General features: G+C 41.6%; 1 protein-coding gene across 1 annotated transcript in view; it reads left to right on the forward strand.

The window, feature by feature from the left end:
• The window catches only part of LOC108700041 (pappalysin-1), a 212,755-nt gene that overhangs the window by 161,814 nt on the left and 33,643 nt on the right, over positions 1 to 17,298 (forward strand). Inside the window, exon 14 of the mRNA XM_018232903.2 lies at positions 9,125 to 9,290. Coding sequence (XP_018088392.1) covers positions 9,125 to 9,290 — 166 coding nt within the window. The remainder of the gene's footprint in view (positions 1 to 9,124; positions 9,291 to 17,298) is intronic.

A 17,298-nucleotide genomic window follows, 5' to 3' on the forward strand; every position in this document is an offset into this window, starting at 1 on the left:
CACAAGAATTACATCATCAGCGTAGGCTGAGAGAACCACCCTCATGTCAGGTTCTTTGAGCACCAGTCCCGTGAGCCTTTTCCTTAAGAGACACAGGAAGGGCTCAATGGCCAGCGAGTACAGTTGTCCCGACAAGGGGCATCCTTGCCGAACTCCTCGCCCAAAGGCCAGAGGTGCAGTCAGAGACCAGTTGATTTTAACTAAACACTCTGCAGAGGCATACATTGTTTTCAGGTAGCCCACAAACTGTGGGTCAAAGCTATAGGCTTGCAGGGTGCCTATAAGATATTGGTGATCCACCCTGTCAAATGCCTTCTCTTGATCCAGAGAGAGAAAAGCAAGAGATAGACCAGTCCTTCTCGCAAAATGTAGTAAGTCTCGGATTAAAAAGACATTATCAAAAATTGTCCGACCGGGGACTGTATAGGACTGGTCAGGATGAATCACCTCTGCCAGCACAGATTTGAGCCTAAGTGAGATAGCTTTGGCCACGATCTTATAGTCTGTGCTAAGCAGTGAGACTGGTCTCCAGTTCTTAATAAGACGGAGATCCCCCTTCTTAGGAAGTAGTGATAAAACTGCTCGACGACACGAAAGTGGCAACTCACCTTTCTTGAAGGCCTCAGTTAGGACCCTATGGAAATCAGGGCCCAGAGTATCCCAAAAGAACTGGAAGAACTCTATGGTCAGTCCGTCAAGCCCAGGAGATTTATTGTGGGGCATTAAACGGAGTGCTTGAGAGAGTTCATCTAGAGTGATTGGTGTTTCCAACCTCTCTTTTCTCCTCTCACTGACCACTGGAAGCCCATCCCATAGTTCCTCACAGGCATCTGGAGAGATGGGATCTGGAGAAAAAAGGTTTTGATAGAAGGACCGGGCTCTGTCCCGGATAGCCTCCGGATCCTCAAGGGGGGTTCCATCCTCCGCAAAAAGGCATGTGATTTGTTTTCGGTTCCCCTTCTTCTTCTCCAGAGCATAGAAGAATCGGGAACCACGATCCATATCACAAAGTAACTGCATCCGGCTTCGCACAAAGGCACCACGAGCCTGTCGTTGTTCCATGTTACGCAGCGCTTCTTTCCTTTCTAGATATTCACACTGAAGGGCTTGGTCTTCAGAGCCTGATAGCCTTTGCTCAAGATCAAGCACCTCCCCATTCAGTGCCTCAATCTCTGCATTGCGCTGCCCGCTCACACTTTTGGTATACTCTTGACACAAGAGCTTTAGGTGAACCTTGCCTACATCCCACCACTGGTTCAATGTGGCAAAATCATCCTGAAAGGCCCTCCAGCCTCTCCATGTATCCCGGACTGACTTTGCAAAACCCTCATCTTCTAATAAACTGTTGTTAAAGTGCCAGTAAGCAGCTTTTGGCAGAGATGGTGCGATTGACATTCTCAGGGATACACAATTGTGGTCTGAGAATGGTGCCAATCTAATGGTGCTCGACTGGGCTCGTGACATGAGATGGCTCGATATATATATCCTATCAATCCGGGATTGAGAAACATGACCATCTCTCACCCTGACATAGGTAAAGGCAACCATCTCTGGGTTCTGTTCTCTCCAGACATCAACCAAGGAGAAATGAGCAATTAGTTCACGCAAAACGGACTCAGACGAGTCTCTTTTCTTGGGTACATTGCGATCTCGAGCATCAAGGGTGTAATTAAAATCACCCCCTATAATCAAGGCTTCATCAGAGTCAATTGTCTCCATGTAGGCTGACAAACTTTCAAAGAACCGTGCCCTCTCTGGTCCGGTAGTAGGAGCATACACATTCATTAGATTATATGTTCTACCTGACTCCCGGACCCGAAGATGCAATAGACGGCCAGGGATGACAGAGGTAGCACTCAGGACCTCTGGCTGGAAGGAATCTGAGAAAAGGGTCACCACCCCGCATGATGTCCAAGTGAGGTGATTAAAAAAGACCCTTCCCTTCCACTCCAGATTCCAGCTTGCTTCAAGCTCTGGAGTGGTGTGGGTCTCTTGGAGGAAACTCACAGAGTACCCTCCTTGACGAAGAAAGGAGAGTACCTGAAACATTCGGAAAGGATTCCGACAGCCATTAGTATTAAGTGTGCTTATACTCAAGGCCATTACTGAGTCTTAGGAAGTGCTTTAACCTTCATCAAGGTCTGATGAGACAAACATTTTTTGTGAAACTTCATTATACGGAGATATTCCGCTGTTCCATAGTTCTTGGCCTCTTTTATGACCTTAATGTATTGTCTCACAGAATTGATAACTAAAGGCAAATCATGCCACTTCTCCAGAGCCATGTGCATCTTCTTCTCTAATTTAACACCAAGGGTGCTCTCAAGAAACTTTTTGAGTTCCTCAGCAGGGATGATTGGGGTAGAAGGATTTGCCACTCCTATGTCAACCTCCTCTTCGATGTTCCCCTCATCCATGAGCTCTTCCTGGCTAAGGGATTGATAATCTCCCCTCTCCACTAGAGCTTTGAGAATCTCTCCACAAGTTGTTACAGGAAAAGTATCAGAATCACTTTTCTGGAGACCCTGCAATGGCTCAGGTGTTCCCTCAACTTCACTTGAAACACATTTGGAAGTGTTTGACACAGGAGCAACAGAACAAATTAGCTCCCCAGCAACAGGTAGAGCTTTGGAGGCTCGATGGTTAGCCTCTGCCCTCTCTACTACCTCCTGTGCTTTCTGGATGGCAATAACATTTGGGTCAGTTGAAGACAAGGGAGGAGAGATTTTAGCATGAACAGAAGAGGTTGTCTGGCTACCCTCCTCCGTATTTACAACTCCACCCTCACCATCCTTCCCAGCAGTTTTATCTGCAGGGTCCTGTATGGGGGTTAGCCCAATATTCTCCCCCTCCTGGAGTGAAATACCCTGAGGCACTAAAAACTGAGGCTGGTTGCAGTTGCCAAATCTCAGCACTTCAGGAACACTGACTGCCCACTCTGCAGGAGTCTCATTAGGTGTCTCTTTACACTCCAAGGGAAGATCTTCCAAATGATTTTGAGGCAGATACTGCACCCCTGACTCTGTGGGGAAACCAACACTGCCATGTTCAAGGCCATGCAGACCATTAACCTCATTATTCCCCACCTGGTCTGGAGGCAAGAGTGCATGGTCTGACACCGGTTGATCGTGACCAACAGTTGGGCCAGACAATGTCACCACATGAGGAGCAGAAGTTTTGCTGCCCTTTTTACCCTTGGATGGGGGTGCCCCATCATTAACCACTGATGCCCATTCCTCAGGTACCAGCCAGTTTGATTTAAATTTCCTCTTTTTCTTGGCATCTGAAGAGGAAAGGCCACTATCTGCCCCAACCCCAACAGGTGTTGCAATCATGGGTACCCCCACACCTTCAGGGGTGCCCATAACAGGGGTACACCTTTTTGTGGTAGGAACAACTGTGACCCTGGGGGAAGCTTTGACATGTTTTCCCCCCTTCTCTTTTGCCGCAATTGTAAGACATGCTGCAGTCTTAGATGTCTTCAGTAAAGAAGGAGGAGGTTTGGATGTTGTAGAGGTGGGTTGTGTAACAGCCACCTTGAGGTTCTTTAGTGAAGGAGATATCCCCTTTGAGGACCCTGCTGAAATAGTCCCAGCAGGATAAGATGTTTTATTTGAGGCACTGGGAGCAGGAACAGGGGCTGTGGTCTTAATTTGCCCTTAAGGGCAACTCTGGCGAGTGTGCCCCAGGTTCTTGCAAAGGAAGCACCTCACTTCCTCTGTGCTGTAAAAAATTTTATACAGCACCCCTTCAAATGGAACCCCGAAAGACCCCTCAATAGTGTCTTGCCCCCGAGGTAAAAGTAGTTGCACCTGCCTTTTAAAGGAAAGGACGTGCCTCAGTCTGCTCTCCTTACATCCCAAGGGAATTCTAGACATATTTGATTTTAACTCCCCAAGGGCTTGCAGGTGGGGGTACAATAAGTGGTCTTGCAGGAAGGGGGGCACATTAGATAAAACCACCCTTGTGCCCAATCCTTCTAGGGGTTCTACAGGGACATAACTCCCTCCCACTGTGATACCCCTCTGTACCAGAGTATGCACTGCAGTTAGAGTACGGGCAAAGATTATGGCTTTCCCATACATTTTACTTGCTGCCACTACTGCAGAGTGGCCCACCACTTCAGCTGCAGCCTTTATATAAGCCTCTATGCCATGAGTGCTTGACATTAGGCATCTGACCCCATGCTTCCTTGTAAGCTTCTCTACCCCAGCAGTGACTTGGCCAGGGTTGCTGCCAGTAGCTACCGCGTGTGCAAATGTTTTAGCAGGGGTCACATTGGCTGCAGCAGCAGAAGTAGAGGCAATGGGGCTTTTTGACATGGGCTCTGACTGGTGTTTCCTTGCAGAGCTACAGCTGGGTTTTTCAGGTCCTTTTGCTTTAGAACCAAGAGATGTTTTTTTATAACTTTCCTTTTTATTCCCTCCCATTATTTTACACAACACCACACAAAAAGAAAGCTTTATACTATTGATTAACAAAAAAGTAAGTTTTAAGTTGAGAAGCTGTGGCAGGGAGAGGGTTAATGTGAGCAGGTGCCTGGGAGCTGCACTGCTGCTGCTGGAAAAGATTTTATATTTATACTTATATTAAATCCTTCTCCCTTTAGCTTTCTCTCCTCACAGAACTGAGTGCAAAATCAAAATATCCAATCAATCTGTACAAAATTAAACAATTTGTGCTGAAACAAGAGAAAAATGCAAATGAAACTGACACCCAGGTGCGGGGGAGGGGTAGGGGATCTAACAGTGAGTTTGTAGCCCAGAGCAAGTGAAAGGAACTGGGCTAGGAATCACTCACCTTCAGGGTCAAAAGAAAAATCGATTTTTAGTCAAGAAAATCAACTCAAAACTTCCCAAATTTCACCCACCAAGTGGACAACACATTCACACACCAAGTGATAACAAAAAATCCTGTCTCAAACAGGAATTTCAATGCTTAATTCAGCACTAAACAGAGAGCTTTCTCCTGTGTGTTGATCTTTCATTTGCTGAAGTTACCCACGGGACTGTTTGTATGCGCTAACTTCATTTTGGGGCCTCTAAATGCCAGATACTTTGGTAAACCTATGAACAATGGCCACCAAAATGTTCAGAGGAACCATGGCAATCATATTTAGGGTGCTTTTTCTTAGTACATAATGATACATGGGTGATATGGTGCTGGGAAGTTGAAGGTTTGAGGCAATTTTCACATATTTCACCAAAACCGACAATTTTGGGAAAGCCTTGCGACTCAGTAGTTTGGAGCAGAAAGGCATGGGTACCCATTTTAGATTCTGTAGAATGTGTACTTTCCAAAAATATATGGGTTTGGGGGGTAAACATATATTTCTGTGTTTTTACCCCACAAAAAATGCAGTCAATGTGTTGATTTCTCAGTAGCTGAAGTAAAGTCCTGATCAATTTGGATGTGCTAACTTCATATTGGTGTCTCTAAATGCCAGATACTTTGGTAAACCTATGCATAATGGGTATCAAACTGTTCAGTGGATCCCTGGCAATCATATTTCAGGTGCTTTTTCTTGGTACCTAATATAGTTTGGGATATGCGGAGCAGCAAAATAAAACCTTTGAAATGATTTTTCAGAATTTTTAATTTTTTTTTGAAAAACCGCTATGTTCAGACAAGCTTTTATGTTTGGTAGTTGGGAGTAGAGAGACATAGTTACCCATTTTGTAATCGGCAGAATGTGTAATTTTCAAAAATGTATGGTTTTCTGGAGTAAACCTACGGTTTCAGGAGTTTTTGCCTTGGAATCTAAAGCATGCCGTTTTCTGCCTTAGTGCTTTCAAAATTCGGTAATATACTGCCGGGTGTTTTTGAGGTACAGAAGTCCTAAATCTCCCTAAAACTATACATATCTGGTATTGGCACGTTCGAGAGACATAAGGCTTTCCAAATCAGTTGGATTTTCATCCGTAAAATGAAATATTTTTCTGGTATAAATTGATATACGATGAAAAATGGTAATTTTTCATTTTTTTTTGGTATTTAGCACTATAAATTTTTTTGCACAGGTGGAAATACATGAAAACTCAGGCAGATTTAGAAAGCTCAGTTTCTACCGAAAAAAACAATGTATAGTTTTCCTAGGTAAACTATAGGTTTCCCCTCAGAAAATGCCCCTAAAGTGAGAGAGCACAAAATGTTTCAAAAACGGCTGGCATTTCGCGTAACCAAAATGTGAAATTCTGCTGGCACTTAAAGGGTTAAGTTCTGTCTTTATTATTATTATTATTATTATTAATAACATGTATTTATATAGCGCCAATATATTGCGTAGCACTGTAAAGTAAATGTGATTATACAACTAAATCACATGAATTATGTACATAGAACATATGGAGTTACACAATCAATACCGGTACAAAAATGTGAGGAAGGCCCTATGCATAGGCATACACTCTAAAGGGAAGGGAGTAATACAAAAGGTGTGGGAGTGGGCAAGATTGAATTAAGTGGGTGAGAAATGTGGTACTGTATGTGGTGGTAGTTAAGCAGAGTGAGGGTAGGCTTCTCGAAAGAAGTGCGTTTTAAGATATTTCTTGAAAGCAGAAAGGTTGGGAGAAAGTCAGACAGACCGTGGGAGAGAATTCCAGAGGAGGGGTGCAGCCCTTGCAAAGTCTTGAATGCGAGCATGTGAGGAGGTAATGAGAGAAGAGTTGAGTAGCAGATCAGTAGAGGAGCGTAGTAAGCGGTTGGGTGAGTATATAGAGATGCGTTCAGAGATGTAGGGTGGGGCAGAGTTATGAAGAGCTTTGAAAGTCAGTGTCATTAATTTGAATTTGATTCTGAAAGGTAACGGAAGCCAGTGCATGGATTGACAGAATGGCGAGGCAGAGGAGGAGTGGTTGCTGAGGTGTATGAGCCTCACAGCAGTGTTCATTATGGACTGGAGAGGTGACAGTCTCTGGAGGGGAAGGCCAATTAAAAGAGAGTTACAGTAGTCTAGACGTGATATGACAAGAGAGTGAATATGAATTTTGGCAGCATCTTGGGTGATAAATGATCGTATTTTGGATATGTTCCTTAGCTGGAAGTGTCATGATTTAATAAGTGACTGGATATGAGGAGTGAATGACCAGGGATGTAGCGAACTGTTCGCCCGCGAACTTCGACCGTTCGCGTCCGCCGAATGTTCGCGAATGTTTGGGAACGTTCGCAGTTTGAGTTCGCGTTCGATCGTTCGACCATTCGACCATTCGAATTCCTTCGACCGCTAAAAATCGAACGATTTCCATTCGTTCGAACGATTGTAAGCATTGGATCCAATGAAAAGCATTCGATCGAATGGCTTCGATCGTTCGATTCGAATGAAAATCCTTCGATCGAACGATTAAAATCCTTCGATCGTTCGAATCGAACGATTTTAGCGGTGTTCGAAGTTCGCGAACTGTTCGCGAACGTTCGCATTTTTTGCCGGTGTTCGCGAACGGCGTTCGCGAACACCAAATCGGCAGTTCGCTACATCCCTATGAATGACAGGGCAGAATCTAGGATAACCCTAGGGCACTGGGCCTGAGGAGAGGGGGTGATAGTGGAATTGTTAACTATGATGGATACTTCCGGGATGTTACTGGTGTTAGTTGGAGGAAAGAGATCCATTTCAGTTTTAGAGAGGTTTAATTTAAGGTAGCGTTGCAACATCCAGGTAGAGATAGCGGACAGGCAGGAGGAGACGTGAGTTAGGAGTTCTGGGTTGAGCTCAGGAGATGAGAGATAGATCTGAGTATCGTCAGCATAGAGGTGGTAGTGGAAACAATACAAGGGAGGAAGTATAGAAGGAAAATAGTAATGGTCCCAGGACAAAGCCTTGAGGAACTCCAACAGAAAGAGGTAGGGGAGGAGATGCTACTCCGTTGTAGGAGACACTGAAGGAACGATTGGTGATGTAAGAAAAGAACCGGGATAGGGCTGAGTCACTAAGGCCAAGCAAATGGAGGGACTGGAGAGGGAGATGGTGATCTACAGTGTCAAATGCGGCTGAGAGATCAAGCAGTATTAGTAGTGTCTTGCATAAACATGGCAGAAAAGGGATGATGAAAACATAATTTTGCCTCTTTACAGGTCCCTGGTAAGTCATCACCTGGAGCATACAGTGCAGTTTTGGGCTCCAGTCCTTAAGAGGGGTATAAATGACCTGGAGAGAGTGCAGAAACATGCAACTAAATTTGGTTAGAGGGATGGAAGACTAATATTATGAGTTTCTGTCAAGGTTGGGGTTGTTTTGTCAAGGTTGGGGTTGTTTTGTCTTGAAAAAAAGATTCTTGTGAGGGGACATGATTACACTTTAGAGGACGTTATAGACAAATAGCAAGAGACCTTTTTACGCATAAAGAGGATCACCGCACCAGAGGCTACCCCTTCAGACTAGAGGAAAAGAACTTTCATTTGAAGCAACGTAGGTGGTTCTTCATAGTGAGGACAGTGAGGTTGTGGAATGCACTGCAAATGCTTTTAAGAGGGGCTTGGATGATTTATTGGACAAGCATAATATTCAACGTGATACTAAAATCTACAATTAGTATAGAGGGTCAGTGTGAGTGTGTATATGTATGGATGCTGGGTTTTATTTGGAGGGGTTGATGGACTTTGGTTTTTTTTCAACCCAACTTAACTATGCAACTATGTAAATCAGTGCATTGTTGCTTCGTTTGTTTGGTCCCTAGCAACCAGATTGATGAAATTGCATCAATCTGAGCTGCTGAATAAAAAGCTAAACAACTCAAAAACCACTACTTAAAAAAAAAAAAATGATGGCAAATTGACTCAAAATATCACTCTCTAAATCATCGTAAAAGTTAATCGTGAACTGCCCCTTTTATATGCAGTTCCCTTTACCAAGATCAACAACTTTAGAACATAGATAGGCAAACTTCAGAGTTTTGTGTGACATAATTCTAGGGCTTACTAAATTAGAATACTTTTCACAAAGGTCTAGCTTCTACCATAATTTAAAAGGTTCTGTCTCTCTGTCTCTCTCTCTGTTCTACAATGTGTTGCTTGATGATGTTGATGTTGGCAGGTGAAGCATGGCTGCATGTATATAAGATGTTCTTTGGTGGAAACGTTTTGTATTTACCATTTGGATGCACAGAATTATTCTCTGTTTTCTCTGCAGCTGTGTTCAGTACTCATGTGAAGTTACTGATTGCCAGGAACTAGAAATCGAGAATTCTGATGTGAACTGCACAAGTGGTCACTACAGTGAGGCCCAGTGTGAGGTAACATGCCACACTGGCTACATACTTCACATACACAGGAACGATGATCTCTTGAAAACCCAGGTTGGTTGATGGAAATATTGCATCTCACAGCAGTCTGTTGAAATTGCTTACCTTCCTGTTGTTGTACACTGTTGAATCTATAGTGCCTGCTGTTTTGTATTTCTAGTATTGCAGATTTTATGTTGCTCTTTGATCAATTTATGAATGTAAAGCTTTATTTCTATAGCACTACTAGTATACACAGCCCTGTACAATCTTTACAATGTAGAAGTGGGTATTTAACATGCAGGGATAAATAAATGGCAAAAAAGGGCTTTGAGTGCCAAGACTGGGCAACATTTTATAGATTTTTTTCATGAAAATGGATACATAAGTCATAGACATTGGTCACGTTGTTTAGAGAGTTTAGGATAGTGTAGAAGAAAAAAAGCGGAGGGTGGGTTTTATTAATTTTCAAGGGTGTACTCAAACAAACAGGGGTTATAACAAGGATTTCATGTTCCCACACATTTATAGGTCCTCGAATGCAGGGCGTAAAAGAGTACGGAATAATTTTCATATGCGAGTTATGGGAGCCATGTTTTATTTTTTTGCCGACCTGGACTTGCATGCCCCCAATCCGCGTCCGCCTGCACCCACTTTCCTCCTTCTTTTTATAGACCTATGCCATCCCGCCAATGATGTCACAAAAGGTATGGGGCAGGAGCGCGCCTATAAAACCAGAAGCTGGAAGTCAGAAGCCAACCTGCAAATGGGGCAGCGAGTTCGGCCCCAACCTCACTATTCTGCAGCATAAATTAACATTTTTCATTGGTTGCTATGTTTAGAATGACATCAGTAGTAGGCTGTGCATTGAGTTTTTTAGGCTTTTAACCCAATACAATGACAAAAGGTTTTTGTTTTTTTTAATTTATTGTGTAATACTCTGGAGTGTAGGTTCAACACTGAGTCCCAGTAGTTAGATGCAACATTTAATTTCCACCATATGTGGAACATTATTCCAGTTTCCGGGCAGCCCCTGTAACAACATAAGTCGCATGAGGGGAATATTTTGTTCAGTCGTCCTGTGAGGGCGTTTTATTGACGTTCTCCTGTTAGTAACACAAGCGCTCCACTTATTGGCCATTAAACTGCATTGTGACCATTGTTGTGTCTATAGTGTTGCATTAAGATCTCTTTCCCATTTGAGCATATAATTATGCTTAATGTTATTAGAAGATAATTAGTTAAACAAGATTTCCAGGGGCTAATGGAGCTTGATGGCACACCATTTCATAACTTAATGATGTGATAGTATTGTGGTCACAGTTTTCCACCTGTCTGCTTGCATAGTGCAGGATTGTGTGGCACTGAATAGTTCCTGAAAGGAAGGTTGGAGCTTTTCTGTAAGGTTAATGAATACAGGATAGTGACTCCCTTGCTTTTTCACCATGAAAGTATTTTTAGAGCAGTGGTCCCAAACCAGTGGCTCATGTGGAACATGTTGCTCACTAGACCCTTGGATGTTACTCCCAGTTACCTCAAAGCAGTTGCTTATTTTTGAATTCCGGACTTGGAGGCAAATTTTCATTCCAAAAAGATCAAGTGTACTGCCAGAGTCTCATCTAGGCTTCCATAGTCCACATACTGCCAATAAATGGCCAATAACCACACTTGTTTTGCACCACTCAGGATGCATTATGTTTGCATGGCTCCCTAACTCTTTTAACATTTGAATGATGTTTATGGGTAAAAAAAGGTTTAGGACCCCTGTTTTATAGAGTCCAGTTGAAAATGCTGGATTATTCAACTAATGAACTAGTGTTTTTTTTCACAGCACTCGCCAGAGGTATAACATGTCAATTGTTATTGGAATGAGTTGTTTAAAATCTTTAGTAACTATAATGCTTGATGTGTTAGATAGGGGTAGAGTAAGTCATCCTCAATCTGAGTCCAAAGCAGAGCCTGTGGTCCTGCATGTGCTGGGGCCCAACCAGATAATATTTTAGATTATCAGATACCAGAGAAGGATCCTAGATGATCTGTCTAAATACAAAGAATTATTAGTTTCTGCTATACAGGATTAAATTGAACAGTTCAAAGCAATATGTAGGTGTGTTAAGTAAGTGCTGTCAAGCTAGTTTTCATCTCCTTCCGACTGAACAGGTAGTTTTTTCTAGTTTGTTGTGATTGAATCCAACCAATTATTTGCTGGTTGTTCACATCAACTATTCCCTTCAACTAATTGCCTTTTGCGAATAATCAAGTCTTCTCATAATATGTCAAGAATAAGGTTGGTCATTGGTGGTTCAATTGGAAGTTTAATTCAATGCCCCAAGGATCCATAACTTTAGTTTCCTTGAAATGTCATAGTATTCTCAAAAGACTTTGCAATGCAGAAAAAGATATAGCATGGACAATTCTAAAGTGCCCAAAACCTGCAGAAGGTTTTGTCATAAGTTTTACTGGAAATAATACCATGCTCAAAAGCATGTTTTTTGTTCAAAATCTACCTGTTACCACCGGAGACTGGAGATTTCTTTTTATGACAGAATTCTATGCTGGGTTCATACTAATGGAGACTCATGCCCTAAGCTTTCCTTAGCCTTAAAGGAATAGTTCAGTGTGGAAATAAAAACTGTGTAAATAGATAGGCTGTGCAAAATAAAAAATGTTTCTAATATAGTTAGTTAGCCAAAAATGTAATATATAAAGGCTGGAGTGAACAGATGTCTAATAAAACGGCCAGAATCCAACTTCCTGCTTTTCAGCTCTATAACTCTGAGCTAGTCAGCGACTTGAAGGGGGGCCACATGGTACATTTCTGTTCAGTGAGTTGCAATTGATCCTCAGCATTCAGCTCAGATTCAAAAGCAACAGATATGACCCATGTGCCCCCTCCTCAATTCTCTGATTGGTTACTGCCTGGTAGCCAGGGTAACCAGTCAGTGTAAACCAAGAGAGCTGAAAAGCAGGAAGTACTGATCTGACTGACATATGTCAAATCACTTCAGCCTTTATACATTACATTTTTGGCTAACTAACTATATTAGAAACATTTTTTATTTTGCACAGCCTATCTATTTAACCAGTTTTTATTTTTACACTGAACAATTCCTTTAAGTTGGTAGAACTTGTTTGTAATGGATTACTGCTCCTGAGCATGTACTGGGCACCTGTTTAAAAGCAAGTATCTTATTGTTTGTAATAGATTACTGCTCCTGAGCTCACTTTGCATCTTTTACCACGTATGGAGGTTGCTGCATAGATCTTTACATGAATGGCAAGCTTTGGCCAAGATGGTGCACTTTCTATCTGCTACCCACACTGTTGTACAGAGGAGTCTTGTGTGTGTAAAATAGTAGATACTGGTGTATTTTCCACCTCTACCTACTATGATACCAGTATTTTATTTGATAGACAAATAAAACATGTGTGAATAGCAGATAAGCTGTATTAATACATTCCTGACTGTGTGGGGGCCAGGAGAATATAATGTAAATAGTTTAAATACAAGGCAAAGACAAGTCTGAAAATGCTATATTTCTGAATTTATTCTAAATACCCCTGCTCCGTCTCTCTAAACAGCTTCCCTGCAAGAGTAGGTGACTCATGTTTACACCGAGTATTCATGGAATGCTGTTTGGATTGGTGGAATTCTTCTGTTTCTGCCATAATTGCGTTTAAATACAAAGTGACTTTTGACTACTATTGTTTGGAATTGTGGTGGGTGACACAGCTTGTAATCAGTGGCAACTGTCCCTTTCACCCTTTGCTTGGAATGTCTGTGTTTTTACAATGGTTTGTGTGGAAAGTCTCTTCATGGAGTAGAATACACTCTGGGAAACTTGGGGCAGCACTGTTGCTAAAGATGATGTTTGGGTGTTTATCTGGAATGAGCTGTTGATATGCAGAATGGTGAAACAATGCATGGAGATATGAGGAGTTGTAGATTACAGTCAAGGCAGTGGGATGTCTTGTACCCATTGAAACTCTTGCTTATCAAAGGAGATACCTACTGACTGACAACATTCGGTGAACTACAAAAATGCAGTTAAGACAAAAGATTATTAAAGATTCTTGTGTGATTTGGATGTGAGCCAGAAGATAAGTCTTCCCCTAATGTTATTAAAACCAACAGGCTTTTAAAAAGATTGTGCTTTATCAAACTCTTTTAACTTATTTACTTTTTATGTTGAAAAGTCAAATGCTACACATTGGACAGGAATATTTTGAAGTAAAAACAGCAAAGTGACTTTAGTGAGAAGTTTTGGAAATAGAAAGTGGAACCAAATAGATAGACCATAGATTTTTTTTTTTTTACCACACCTGTTTTTTGGCCACACCATCTAATTGGCATGTCCATTTTACAAAATTTGGCAGGTTGTGAAAGTTTGAACACATGTCTGTGGTTTTTATGTGTTATTATAGTTTTGCCAATGAAGGTAAATTGCCCTTTAAGTCACAGTTTCCCCAAGAGACCTGCATATCTTAAATTGTTACAATTGTTTCTTTCCTTATCTTAAATTGCAGCAAGTGCACCTGCCACATATTCTGGGCTTTCTGCCAAAAGCCAATTGAGTTTTAGAAACATTGTTTCTTTTTCTGGCTGTTCAGTGCAGGACATCAAAAAAAATCGGGACATTTCAGTAACAATCTGGGACTGCGGGTTGAGCTTTCAAAATCTGGACTGTCCCGTGAAAAATCACAACATTTGAATGGAAAAAACAATTCAGCATTTGACCTTTGCAGATTATAGGTGTGGATGTTTCTAAGCAATTAATTGGGAACAATATTCTTCATGTCAAAGTCCTAGTGCAGATTTCCGAAAAAAAGTAAAGATCTTGCTGCAAGACTGAACCAGATGAAAAAGGTTGCTATCCCCAATCATTATAGAGAACAAGGAAATTAATTGAATAAAATAGAATTATTTCCTTAAAGGGTTGTTTCACCTTTAAGTTAACTTTTAGTATGTTATAGAATAGTCAATTCAAAGCAACTTTTCAATTGGTCTAAATTTTTTTTTTTTTTTTTATAGTTTTTTTAATTAATGGCCGTCTTCTTTTGACTCTTTCCAGCTTTCAAATGGAAGTCACTGATCCCATCTTAAAAACAAATGCTTTGTAAGGCTACACATGTATTGTTATAGCTTCTTTTTATTACTCATCTTTCTATTTAAGCCTTCACCTAACTATATTCCAGTCTATAATTCAAATAAATGCATGGTTGCTAGGGTAATTTGGACCCTAGCATCCAGATGGCTGGAATTTCAAACTGAAGAGATGCTGAATAAAAAGCGAAATAAGTAAAAAAACAAAGGTAATAAAAAATAAAATCCCATTAAAAATTGTTTCAGAATATTAGTCTCTCTACATCATACTAAAAGTTAGCTCAATGCGAACAACCCCTTTAACATCACTCTGGGTGATAGCCTTTTCTATGAATCCTAGCTACCTGGAAAATGGGTATTTCAAAGTAATTTTCAAAGTTAGAAGAGAGTCTTTATATATATATATATATATATATATATATATATATATATATATATATATATATATATATATATATATATATATATATATATATATATATATATATATAATCGATTGGAATTATACCAATGTTAGAATTATTTAGAATACAAAAAATAGTTTCCTTTAGCATAGCTTGCATTTTGCATAGGTTGTAGTCTAAGGGGGCAGTTTTCAAGGGGGAGTGTTCACCATTTCATGTTATCAACAGCTTCTTATTCTTAGTATATGTTTTGCACATGTGATATTTATTTAACAAACTTTACTGGTTATGCCCAGGGGACAAGGGAAGCCATTGTTAGCTGTCCTACAGTGATAGCAACAGCCTACTTTATATATATTAAACTAACCATTTAGTATGTCTGGTCTGTATGGGGATTAAGGTTATCTCTCTCTCTGTTTTTGCTCTGTTTCATTATTGCAGTGTCATAGACAGCACCAAGTAAATATTCCCATCAATGTAAACTGCTGTAAGTAAAATAATGAACAAAGATTGTTATGACTGTGTTATTCATCCTGAAGGGGGTACTGTATTATGTCTATACTATGTCATTCAGTAAAAAAGTTAAGGATGTGCGCAATTCTATTTGGAACAGTCATTTGGGGGTTTCTTTTTGTTTTCTTTTTGTAATTGAGCACTATACTTTATATCTGCTAAAAACATCAAAACACAAAACAACGTGGCATCTTAGCTACCATCATGTATTAGGTACTATTTTATTATTACCAGAGATGCGACAAATCCTTCAGCAGTGTAACTAACCACATCGGGGCCCAAGTGCAGGATGGGCCCCCACCCGCCGACACACGTGTAGGCATACAACTGGCTCGCACTCTGATAAATTGACTGCGATATCACTAGGTTTTCCATCTGTCTGGTTTTGAAGGGCTGCCCTGGTCAAAACTGCCTGCCCAGTTTTCCAAATTAGGAAAAACGGCAGGATTCCCTAGGATTAATGTGGCGAACAGCCAATCGGCGATTGTCACGTTAAAGACTTGCCCCTGACATCACAACCTGTGCCCCCCATTGCTCCACAGCTAGGGTTGCCACCCGGCCAGTATTTTACCGGCCTAGCCAGTAAAATACCTGCCAAGACCGGGGCCGGTATTACAAATTTACCGGCAATGTAGCTGCCGGTAAATTTGTAATACAATTAAAAGGACCCCTCGGCCTGCCCCCAATCCCCTGGAACTTACCTTTTCTTTACTCTTCTTTACTTCTTCAAACGTCCGTGGCGAGGCCCCGCCCATTTTGATGTCATGGTCCGCCCCTTTTGACATCACGGCCCGCCCCTTTGTGTCCCTGCCCCCCAGCAGCCGGTAAAATTTTTTAAAAAAGGTGGCAACCCTATCCACAGCCCTGCCTCCTGCCCAGATTGTACCGGGCCAAAACGTGGCAACCCTAGATATAACTTATTGCGGCTCTAGCGGGCAACCTCAGTAGTTATGTCAAGGACATTTTGGATTTGGCCTAAACCCAGACCGTTTTCAGCAATATTCAGATGATCTAAGTGCTTGACCAAACTGAATACAAGCTCTTAAAATCACATGAATACTGAAGTTCAGTCTGCAGCCTTGTCCCTTTATATGGTCATGGAGGTCCTTTGTGTCTTTTAACATCCTTATAAACTAAGAATATGAATGCAAAGTGCTTAAATACCAAATGTGTACGGTACATTATGATATTCCTAGAACCTCAGCTGAGATTAATTCCAAGTAAAATCCTTATCATATTTCCAGACCCTGATATGACCTATGTCTGTTGCTTTATAAAAGGCGATGCCCTGAGATATAGGAATTAGTACCAAAGCACTGTTTGTAATTTGTGGGGATAACGGTAACTGAATACAGAGATATGATGGAATTTAATATAACCTGGCCAAATCTTACCTTTAAAAAGAGGGAAACAACATAAAATCTGCATGAGCATTCTTTTAACGCTGGAAAGAAATCTGAGCTGGGGGTTACTGAGTATTGACTTGTTGCTACTGCAATTTTTCTTGAGTCAAGTTGACTTGCTACAGAGTTGTTATCAGTATAGTCAAAGGAAACTGTGGCTGATTTGACAATCACCGCCTACAAGTTTCAGCATGTAGAAACGTGTGCCACACAAATATAAATGCTCCAGATTGTGTCTTCCTCTGAATCAACTAGCAGGTAGGCAAGTAAAGTTAAAAGAACTTGATGGACACATGTTGCAAGAGGGGTCCTCTCAGGCCCGGATTTGTGGCAAGGACACATGGGCCCTGGCCTAGGGCGGCGCAATTTCAGGGGCAGCCCAGCCGCATCAGTAACTCACGTCAGTCTCCAGTGCTGTTCCCAAGTGTTAAGATGTGCGCATGCGCGCGCACACACTGAAGGGGAAGAGGACGGCAACTGGAGTGGAGGCGACAGTGCTGGACAGGGGGAAGCGAAGGGGACGGCACAGTGCTGTTCCCGAGTGTTAAGCTATGCACATGCGCACGCACAGAAAGCGGAAGGCCCTGGAAGGCAAGGGGACATCGCTGGAAAGGGGCAAACCGGAAGTGGAGGTAACAGTGCTGGACAGGGGAAGAGAA

Source organism: Xenopus laevis, chromosome 8S (genome assembly GCF_017654675.1).
Source record: "Xenopus laevis strain J_2021 chromosome 8S, Xenopus_laevis_v10.1, whole genome shotgun sequence".
NCBI lineage: Eukaryota > Metazoa > Chordata > Amphibia > Anura > Pipidae > Xenopus > Xenopus laevis.